Source organism: Furipterus horrens, unplaced genomic scaffold (assembly GCF_987537825.1).
Source record: "Furipterus horrens unplaced genomic scaffold, mFurHor1.1.pri manual_scaffold_11, whole genome shotgun sequence".
Taxonomy (NCBI): Eukaryota; Metazoa; Chordata; class Mammalia; order Chiroptera; family Furipteridae; genus Furipterus; species Furipterus horrens.
In genome coordinates, this window is record NW_028327181.1 from 67,605,717 (window position 1) to 67,617,383 (window position 11,667).

General features: G+C 42.6%; 1 protein-coding gene across 2 annotated transcripts in view; it reads right to left on the reverse strand.

Annotated features, from left to right (window-relative positions):
- Positions 1-9,005, reverse strand: part of PSMD11 (proteasome 26S subunit, non-ATPase 11) — a 32,212-nt gene extending 23,207 nt beyond the window's left edge. For both annotated transcript variants that reach the window (XM_090291723.1, XM_090291722.1), the window contains exons 1-3: positions 8,879-9,005; positions 6,624-6,725; positions 813-937 (exon numbers count right to left, since the gene is read on the reverse strand). In XM_090291723.1, coding sequence (XP_090147849.1) covers positions 813-937; positions 6,624-6,725; positions 8,879-8,969 — 318 coding nt within the window. In that variant the 5' untranslated portion in view covers positions 8,970-9,005. The remainder of the gene's footprint in view (positions 1-812; positions 938-6,623; positions 6,726-8,878) is intronic.
- Between the last annotated feature and the right edge of the window lie 2,662 nt (positions 9,006-11,667).

Genomic DNA, 11,667 nt, shown 5'->3' on the forward strand with positions numbered 1-11,667 from the left:
TGCCTTCTTCATTAAAATGTAGTCCTCAGGAGAACGGCAGCTGTGTATTTTTACAAAGGAATCTATCCCCAGTACCTGTAGCAATGCTTAATACAGAGCAGGCACTCAATAAGTACTGATATATGTATCTATAAGAAAAAAAACTATATTCTTCCTACAGATTCAAGCAACCACAATATACCCTGCTTCAATCTGCCACTTTTTACAGAATAAGTTTTATCTTTGATACTGCCTCCTTCCCTTGGACTGCAGAAAATAGAGCTCTCTCTGAAAATGTTGGAAGAGGCTCAGTGACTCCGTAAGGCACCCTTCAAATACAGCTCAGGGTCTAGGTCTGAAATTGTAATGGAAATGTACAGATATACCAGTCACTTCCACACACATGAAATACAAACACCTGGACACTCGCTCCTCAATAAAGGCATATACTCAGAGCAAAACATGTCAAGGAGAGATAACACAAGACTTAATTAGTGCTCACAAGGAGCTCTGTGACACAGAACAGAAGGTACCACAGACACAGAAAACATTACAAAGGTGTGGCAATACAATACCTCAAAAACAAGAATCACTTTGTGACCCTGATGTAATGAGGATTCCAGGGACCACTGACAATCTCCACTTACAAAGCAAAGCATGGAACAGACCCAAAGTATCAAATGCCCTGTAACAAAGAGAGGCTGACATGGTAAGTCCTGAGCCGTTCTCCCAGCTGTCCCTTCCACATTAGTACCACAGTACAGTCAGGCATTTCTTTCACTGAAACAGACTTCCCCCCATATTGTCCACCTTCTGTAACCAAAGTAGCTTACCTCCTGCCCTGTAGCTGCTTCCATATCAAGAAACAGATCGAGGAGAGATCGGACAAGACGAGCTGCTTTAGCCTTGCTGATGGAATTCAAGAAGGGTCGCACATACTTAAGGAGTCCTCCAAGCTCTGATTGAAGGCAATCCAGAAAGGAAAATAAACATCGATATTAGAAACAAAATATCCATGTTAAAAAGAAAAACCAAGATTATAAGTACTTATGTCACTAGAATCAGTCTAAATGAAACTTAGTAGGAATTTAAAGCACTCTTGCAGGTAAGAGCAGCAAAAATAAGTTAACAACATATGTCAAATTTGTACCATTCTATTCCCCACTCAAGCGCGGGATTCCTGTGAGGGCCCAGAGAAAAGCTCCCGTCTCTGCCTCATTTATCCACCTTAATGAAAGATAAACAGCAAAGCACTCATATTCCCAGAGACATTTTCTAGAACATAAAACATGCTGTGCCTCTGCCACCTTGGACAAAATCACTTCCCAACAACAAATTGGATCAGGTTATAGGAGTTGTTTGTTTTTAATTTTTAAATCGTCCTTAGCAGTTCCCCTTGAACAGACAGAGATTCTCAATTCCAGGTTCCCTTTTTCCTCCCTCCCCTAATTCCCTAAGTACTCCCCAGTTTAACCTCTTAGCATTATCAGTTCCTAGGTACTCTTTTGAATAAACTTTTCACATGTAAATTAGGGTGTCTTTTTCCCTTTTGAAATTCCTCATTAATCTTCAAACCTAAGTCCTAAACTATGATTAAAAAAGGTGTCCAGGCCCCGGCTGGGTAGCTCCATTGGTTGGAACGTCATCCCAATATGACAAGGTTGAGGGTTCAATCCCTGGTCAGGGCACATACAAGAATCAAGAAATGAATGCACATATAAGTGGAACAACAAATTTATGTTTCTCTTTCTCCCCCCCTCTCTAATCAATACATATTTTTTTAATTTTTAAAGGTGTCTACCATAGAGGTTTTTCCCCCCCTGTATAAGAGCAACAGAGTAATTATCAGAGAATATCTTTAGAAATAAGAGCTTCTAAAAATTAGAGAATATTTCAATTAACAAATAACAAAGCACTTTTGGAATATAGGTTAAGATTACTTTAGTGCCACTGCCTCTTTAATATTCTCCAATTGTATACTCATCCTCCTGAGGACTCTAATTCAGGGCAAGCAAGCCTCACCCTCCTGAGAACTCTAATAATTCAGCGTCCTGAAATCTTCATGTGCCTGAAAAGTCACAGGATGCACGGGACTATTTCAGGTACAAAAGGAACTTGATACAGAGTGGAAAAGTTCATCTTTCTCTTCACTCCCAAACACTGACCTTTGACTGCCACTGTCTAGGATTTTTTCCTACTCACACTCCTGATCTCATGCCTCACTCATGCCATTGCCATCTGGAATTTCTCCCCTTCTTGACCTATGTGATTCTGAGATATCCTTTTAGATCCTGCTAAAGTCCTTGTAAATCTTCCATGCCAGCTCCAGGCTATACTGATTTCTTCCCCTCATATTTGTTTTGCATTTATGCAAATTTCAATTATATAATCATAGCTGGTTAAAAGCAATCTAGCACAATGTCCCTTCTCCCACAGCATTACCTACTATGCTTGAACAATTGCGAAGAATCTCTAGTGACAAAAATGTTCAGAAAGCAGACTATTCCACTGTTGGTCAAACTAAATTCTTCTTTGAAACATGAGTCTATACCCTCCTTCCACACAGCTTCAGATTTGAAGATAACTATCATTTACACCTCCCTAACTTCTCATTTCTCCAAGTCAAACATCTTCAGCTATTTCAACTGTTCCTCCAATGTCCTGGTTCCCAGACTCTTTATGACCTTAGTTGCCCTCCTCTGAATAAACTCTAGTTTGCAGACATAGCATTTGTGGTACCCAGAACTGAAAACAGTGCTCGAAGTAGGGTGTGACCAGTAGTCATGGCCCAATTCTTTTAATCTCATCACCACATGTAACACAAATAGCATGTTTCGCTTTCTCTAATACCACTCTTTGTTCAGATTGACTCCATGAAGGTATTTTTTGCAGAGACAGGTAATTCGCCACCTTCCTCTGTTTTGGTAAGTATTTTAAGTATATAACTTTATACATACAATGAATTTAATCTTGCCAGCTTCAGCAATAACTCTGAATCTTAAGTCTGTTCTATACTGAGCCATCTATAAAAATAAGCACAACTTCTGAAATGGCTTTAGCCATAATGCTGGATGCTGACCAGTAAAACAAGGATAGATCCCATGAGATGATGCTAGAGACTTTCTTTCAGGTTGACAAATGATCCATTTGTCACCATAAATTCATAACCTGTACCTGTCATTAATATTATGGCCAATGTTCAAATACCCTGCTTATATCAGATATGTAGTCTTTATCATTTCTCTGACCTAGGGACTAACCAACTTTTTCGGTGAAGGGCCAGAGAGTAAATATTTTCGGCTTTGGTTATAAGGTCTCAGTAGCAAGTACTCAACTCAGCCACTGGAGTGCAAAGCAGTCACAGACAATATGTAAATAAGTGGGTGTGGCCGTTTTCAACAAAATTTTATTTACAAAAACAGCTGTCTAGCCACTCTCTGTGGAGCCCCGCATACCTACTGATCTGGTAAGGCTAACCAGAGAACCAAGGTTGAGTTTGGAATAATCTTTTTTTAATAAGTCCACTGTTCTTAGTGATTAAAACCTGCTTATTAATTAATCTATCCCAGACCTTTACCAATGATAACCAGTTTATAGTGTTTAGAATTTATTATTTTCATTACCTTCTTGAAAGTGGAATAATGTTCACCCATACTGTTTTCCTGTATCTCTCCATCCTCTGTGATTTTTCTCAGAATAATGAGTGGCTCTATAAATATATCTGCTAGAACTAATCTTGTGATATTCAAAGACAGAAAATGTCAGAGCCTAGAGACTTGAGCTTATTTAAAGAGACTATCTGCTCTCTCTTCTCTCTCAATTCATTCTGATGTTATTTCTATCTTTTTCTTTTTGAAAATCATTTTTCTTCCTGGAAAAGGCAGAAGCAAAACATAAGCTAAGCAGTTTGCCTTCTTTCTAGCACCTGCCAGAAGGACAGTATTTTCTCCAAGAACTGAGTTTGTTATTCTTCTCATTCTAACAAAGAAACAAATGACCTCTCAGTTACCGAAGACTTGGTTCATTTTTTATTTTAGCCTACTACTGTTTCGTACTCATTCTTGGTTATATTTCATTTCTTCCCATTTTCACATATACCAATTCTTTTTAATTCCCACAGAATTGTATAAACTCCTTCCTCCTACACTGAGATTATTTGCAATTATATAATGAAAACTTCCCTTTTAGAACCTCACCAAACTTAACATAATCATTTTAAGAGTCTCAGGCTACGAAATCTGCAGACCCTGAACCTAGGCATCATGTCTGACGATGATGCAAGATTATGCACCAGATATTGTCTTATTCACTAAGTCCCAAATGACTGCATCAGTCATGACCTTTTCTTAAACTTTCTGAGTAGAATACTTAGCACAGTGTTAGCCATATATTAAATGCATAAAAACTGAAGATTAATGGGAGATTTTCTGTTGTCAGAAAACCCAAAACCAAAGAAAGCAACACAAACCTATCAATTATTAATAGCTAAATAAGATAAATGAGTGTAGGTCCCAAAACTTCCTTAGTGTTTCTAATGTGTATATACCTATATTCATCAAACTCTTTCTTGGAAAACAAGCTTTTAAAAGTTCTTATGACCCTGGCTGCTGTGGCTCAGTGGATTGAGCATTGGCCTGCGAACCAAGTGTCGCTGATTCGATTCCCAGTCAGGGCACATAACTAGGTTGCACGTCAGGTCCCCAGTTGGGGGCGTGAGTGAGAGGTAACCACACAGTGATGTTTCTCTCCCTCTCTTTCTCCTTTCCCCCTCTCTCTAAAAATAAATAAATAAGCAAATTATTTTTTTTTTAAAGTTCTTATGATCCTCCTATTATATTCCAATAAGTTTAGCAATACACTTCTAAACTTCTCAGGTACAAATCACAAGGAAGGCAGGGCAAGGAATAAGGAGAGTAAAACATGAAAAAGGAATTTCAAGTGAAACAGTAATATTTTTGGATAAATTTTCTGAAGCATTGACTATACTATAATGCATGCTGTTTCTAATTATCCACTCTACTGAAGGAAAAAAGACATCTGGACGTTTCAACAATAAAAAAATCTGTGGTTGGTTTGTTGTTTTTTTTTTTGGGGGGGGGGTCCTTTTTGTTGTTGTTCTTTTTCTCCTATTACAACTGTCCCAACTTTTCCCCCATTGCTCTCCCCTACCCCGCCAACCTCCTTCCCCAACAACAGAAAAATCTTAAATCACTTCACCTGGCCCTCTAATTCTTTCAAGAAAATTATCTTATTATGTTTTATATGGACTAATTATCAAAACTGTTTTCTAACTCCCAAGCTCACATTAACTGACAGGTAAAAAAGAATCCATAACTATGTTAAATAAGAGGGAAGTCAGCCTACAAAAAATTTTATATATATATATATATATATATATATATATATACACACACACACACACACACACCACCTACTACTGATAACCCATAAGTGATAACTATGGAAAGCAATAACCATTCATGAGACCATGAGACCATGAGCTCTGAAGTGGGACTCCATGGGTTCAAATCCTGGCTCTCTCATGTACTAGCTGACAGACCTTAAATAGATCATAAACTTTTCTGTGCTCAAGTTTCCTCAGGTGTAAACAGATAATAGCACCTACCTTATTGAGTTGTTTCAAGAATTCAATAAGCTGAACCATGTTTGTGCTTAAAACAGTAACGAGTTCACAGTAAGCACTTAAAAACTGTTTTTCTTATTATAGGTATTTTTTAAAAGCTATTTCAAATAGAAAATAAATTTTCTACTAATTTAGCCTAATAGTAAGTTAGTCATCCTTAATTGGGAATGATCTTAGTCCTCAAGTTCAAGAAGTTTTGCTAACTTACACCTATCATTCTCTTGGATAACAACGTAATCTGAGGGAAAGTTATTCATGCGGCCACTTAACAAAACTTAATCCAGTCTAATCAGAAAAATCCTAAATTCACTTTAAGACTGACAAAAATGATCTGTTTTAGCTTAAGCAGGCTTCCCTCTAAATACTACTGCCACTTTACTGGTCAAAGGCCTTTCCTGGTCAACAAGACCCTCTCATGCAAAGGACACACTCATCATCATCTGGAGCCCAGAAAGTCAATGCTTCGATTACAGCCAGAGTGTCTGGGCAATGACATGCACAAAGTCCTGGGTACCAATGGGGAAAGCTTAGGGTGGCTCTTCCCGTTTAATGTCTGACTCATCCTGTGTCAGGACAAAAGGACAGGAAGTCACTTACTTGGATGCAAAATCCCTAGTCATTTTCACACTGAGAGCCTAAAGTCACTACCCTCCTTAAATATATCAGAGCTGTTCAGTGAAATCACCAAAGACTGCTGCTGCTATTGCTGCTGCCATATGAAAGGAAATACAGTAAGAATTCAAACCAGAAACAAATCACAGATCATTATATCTAAGAGGAATAAGATTTTCCACAGCTGTGGAACAACTCTTCCATGAAAGAACCGAGTTTAAAGACCACTTCTTGCTTAAAAAAGAAAAAAAAAGTTCAACAAGTTGGCAATAAAATGGTACTGTGTAGATACATTCCTACGTTCCTTAACTCCAAACAAAAAAAAAAAAAACGAGACTTCGCCCAGCATTTCAGGTAAAAACGAAAGCAATCCATTTGTAGCACTTACCTGCAGCTTGTCCAGTCTTCGCCAGGAGGGACCCCAGTTCCAGAATGCTCTGCTCTTTGACCTGCACGGCCTCCTCATCATTCTCCTGAATGTCCCGCTTCACTGGGAGAAGAAAATCAAAACCCCTTTAAAATTTTGTCAAAAAATAAAGACTAAAGGAAATTTCACCCTCACAAAACCAATTCATCCCTTTGATTTGAAATGCACCTTTCACTCTACCAATTAGAATTTCCCTAACCCACATAACACTGAGGTTTCTGTTGCAGTCATTTGGTTACAACGAAATTCAAACAAAACAAGTTCATACTCGTGATGGGAAGCCCCACGCTAGGCACTGCTATGTGAAAATATTAAACATACCTGTGTATTTACCTGCCACAAGCTAAAATCAAGTGACTGAGTTACTAATGACTATAAAGTCAAAAGTCTTTCAATCAACTTTAGGCCTGTGGAAAGCCTCAGCTGATGGGTGAGTTGGGGACAAGCAGAGCACAAAGCCGTTCAGGAAAAACAACCCTATCAAAGCCCCAGTGTGAGCCTCAGAAGGGACTGCTGCTGTATAATGGCTTCATGACCTGTTAAAATAACTTAGTGCTACCTGTTCCACTTTCAACTGTTAGTAACTATTCTACATCTGGGACACTGAACGCCCTCTCCAAATCAGCAGTGGCAATTGTAGTGACCGTCCCTAGTTATCGCTTCTCCTACAAAGCTTCATGACTTGACAAAAACCAAGACTCAGACACTCCATGATGGAGTGTCAGCCCTCCCGACTCAGGCTTACTCCACCAGGGACGCGTCCCACAGACTCTCCTAGTACAGTGGGCAAGCGGAAGCACTCTACAATGTTTACCACAATCCCCACTTTATTAAAGGGAAAAATGCTAGACACGAAAAAAATAAAATCCCTGCTTCTATCAGTAGTTCTAAATGTTAGTGTGCATCCACAATGGTCCTGTAACTGTAACTGACAAGTCATGATCCTGCCTTCACCCTGAGACACCCTTTATTTACCAGCACAATCCCTTCCCAGCTGCCCCTGAGCTCCCACTTCCTCTTTCCCGGGTGCACCCAAAGACATCAGGATCTCGTCCTTGTCCTTCCTCCACGCAAGGCAGCAGTGCCGCACTTCAGACTAGGAAGTCAACATAAAAGTCAGCATCCTGGAGGTCCCACGGACACGTGCGTTCTCATACTACTTGTTGATTCAAATCAAATCCTCCTCAGCTAGGTTCAGATCACATTACTACACGCAGGAAAGAGCTGGCTCATGCCCTGACTGAACCCTCGTATGCTGAACATTAAAAGCCTTCTCTGTCATCATACATTTATTTCTGTTCACACCTAAGTCCCAGCAGAAACCTGTCGGAACGTGGCCGGGGCTCCCATTTCAGCTTTCCCGCTGCTGTGTGCAATGTGTAAGACCAGTTTTAAGGAATTTTTCTTCATTTTTCCCAGCGCTGTGCAGCCGGCCCGTTCCAGAGGTCCCTGATCTCCGCGGCTGACAACGAACTCCTGAACTCACTCCCAACCTTTACAGGGGAGCCGAGGACGATTAGTCACCTCCTCGAGCCCGGCGGTGCCACCCCTCCATCGCGCTCTTACACTCACTCTACCCGGGGGCAGAGGAACGCCTCGGCCACTTCCTCAAGCCAAATGCCAACCTGAGGTGTGTGCCCCTCGGCATGTCCCACATTCAGGGCGAGGGCCCCGCTTCTGTGCCACCTTCCGCTGGGGGTCTGGGGAGACACAGCAGCTCCCGGTACCGCGGAAGGAAACTCCGAGAGAACAGCGAGCGCGAGCGCTCTTACTCGGAGCTGGCTGTGCTGATAACAACGGCGGGAAATGCTGTCCTGCGCGGGTTTCTGCCGGGCCCTTCAACTCGAGGTTCCCAACCGGTTCGCAGCAAGCCCGCCGGCCAGCGCTGCCCCGCTCGCATGGGCCAGAGCGGGAGACAAGGCGAGGGAGTGGTGTGGGGGCCCCGGCTCGGCCCGCTCTCCCGCCCCACGCTGAGCCCACCGTGAGTCAGCAGCCGGCAAGTGGACGCCGGGGCTGCCTCGGGGCTTCCCGCCGGGGCACGGCCCAGGGGGCTCCAGAGAGTTCCGAGCGGCCTGTGTCCCCCGGCCCGGCCCCCCTCACACACACAGTGAGTCAGCAGCACCAGAGCCGGCTAGCCCGGCCCCGCTCTGCAGCCGCCGACCGACACAGGCCGAGCTGCACCGGTAGGGCCGGGGAGGCGGTGCGGCCACCCTTACCTATGGAGTGGAGGATGTCGATGGAGGCCTCCCGGTCAGTGCTGAGAAGAGACTGGGCTCTCTGGAACTCCACCACCGCCGCCGCCGCCATCTTACCGTTCTCACACCGTCCCCGGCCGCCGACGCCGGAAACACACTCCCGGAACGCCCGCCCTCGGTTGTCCCTCCCCCTAAGTTTCCCCTCCTCCGCTCCCAGAGCACCACGGGAGTTGTAGTCTCTCCGACTAGCGAAAGGGGTGAACGTTGTCGGTGAGAGTTGGAGCGCCTTGTTGGTGGGCGGTAAGCTGCCCAAGACAGCCTAGCGCCCTGCCCACGAGTAAAAGAGTGGTGCCTAATAATAGAAGCCCAAGGCTAGTCTCCAGCCACCCCAAAAAGGTCTCAACCCCGACTCCACTCGACTGCCCTTGACAGGTGCACGGGACTATGTGTTCATTGAAAGCCGTTTTGCTTTCTTTGTAGCTTCTACGTTAAAATCTTTTCAATTGATTTAAAGAAAAAAGAGGAAGGGAGAAAGAGAAACGTCTATTTGTTGTTCCATATTTATGCATTTATTGGTTGATTCCTGTATGTGCCCTGACCAGAGATGGAACCGCAACGTCCGGGTATCCGAGGACACTCTAACCAACTGAGCTGTCCCGCCAGGGCCATAGCTTCTACGATTAATCATTCTTTCAGGGCAATAAGCAATCTTATAAAGTGCTCACGTATGGCTCACAAAAAATAGCGCCATCCAAATGCATTCAAGAGTCTAACAACACTTCTGGGAAACACTCGCACGCTTTCCAGGCTAGAACCCTACAGAGCGCTGGCCAACCTGTGACTAAACCCCCCAGTGCTGGGGAAATGTGATGTTAGAAAATGAAATACTCAATAAATCCCTCTTGGGGGTCACAAAGAAGCTTAATAGCTACCCAAACTCCCCCAGCTCAAAAAATAAAAAACGGATTTTTCTTTCCAATATCTCATTTTTTTCCCACTGAAATCATAGATATCTGAGAGGTTTGTCATCCTATGTGACCACTGAGAGTTGAACTAAAAGGAAGTACTTAGCACGTATAGTTCGGTGTGAGCAAGGTCTTTTTCCACATGAAAGCAATCCAAAAATGAAACATGCTGTCCCCTAAAGGGAATAGCATATTGTAAAGGAACCAACATTGTGCTCTTCTGTATCCTAGTTAGGCATTTATAAATCTATCTCCTTTTAGCCTCCCAACAATGTTCTGTGAAGAAGATATTATTATACCCCTTTTCATAAATGAGGAAACATAGTTTTAAGTGACTTGATGAAGCTCATACTGTAATTGACAGAGGTGAGGCCTGAGGGTTAGGGAATGTGTTCCTAGTTCCTGAACATCAAATAAAAACTGGATAACATCCAGTAGTTGTAAACAAGATTCGTGACAGTGAAGAGAAATTGGATTAAATGGATTCCAAATTTCTCCTAACTCTGGAATTCTATTATAAATCTCAGTGTAAAACTGAGCCTTTCTTTGCTCAAAATTAAAAAAAGAAAGGAAAAAAACATTCCTCCTTTCTCAATTTGGTGTACCACATTGTATCAGACAGTTAAGGGCAATGAAATTCCAAAGCTGAGAACAACAAGCCATAGCTATCTCCAAGTTCTAAAGAAGAGCTACCAGTTACATCCCCAAAGAACTTGCTAAAAAGTGACTAGGCCAGTCCTGTAACATTCATCCACTTCCAGCCTCCGTCAGGGAGACATAAAAAATGCAAAAGAAATTCATTATAAGAAATCACAGGAGAGCACAGAATACTCACCTCCCTACAAAATGGTGAATACTACAAAATACTAGACCTTTCTCCCAACCAGGTGAGCCTTGCTGACAGTAACAACTCGTAAGCCCATCTCTGTGCAACGACCATAGTGAGTTTTGAGGTGAACCAGACATGTCCCTCCAGGAGTCTGCACATTCATGAAAATGGTGCCCCAGTTCTGGCCTGCAGGATTCTGAATTAGGGAAGCTGGCAGATACATCCCGCAATAGGACAAGGAGAAAGGGCATCAATGGGGTAGCCTCCACCACCTGTGTTTGGCATGGGCTAAGTGGATGGTGCAAAGGTAGATTATCCAAGACTGTCTTGAAAGGGCTTACTCAGTAGGGTCACCTGCCAGTAATAAGAGGCTAGGAGCATGGACTTCTGGAGGCAGTCACTGATGGCAGCAGGGCGGCAGGTCTTGATGTTAATTGGTGGAACCTCCGAAGAACCCATAGGTGCTCCCAACATGAGAAAATCAGCACCTGGGTCTCTGCACCTGATGGCATTAGGCATGTAAAAGACTTATAACTCTTTTCTTTTAATCCCTCCTACTTCTCTACCCTCCCCAAACTCACCCCACGCTGGAAGAGACCCAGATACACCAGAGAGAGAGGATGAAGAAAAGAGTGAAAGAATAGGCAAAACACAAAATTTCAACTGCCTGAGAGTTAGAAAAGGGTGAGACTTTAAATTAAATATGAAATGGAAGCTTTTAGGCTACACTGGATTATTTCCTTTATACATATATATACACACACATATATATGTATATATTTTTTGAGAGCAGTTTTGGGTTCACAGCAAAATTGAGCAGGAAGTAAAGAGACTAGATGTTTACTCATTACAGATGACCTAAAAGTTTGGGGACTTGCCTGAGATATCATCCAGGGGAAGGGAAAGATTTTTGTCCCTGCATCAAGTCCTTCGACATACCTACTACAGTACCCTCACCTGTTCAGTTTCCTAGATAGCTAAACTGGTTCCTCTATTTTCTTCACCTTCTGCCATCA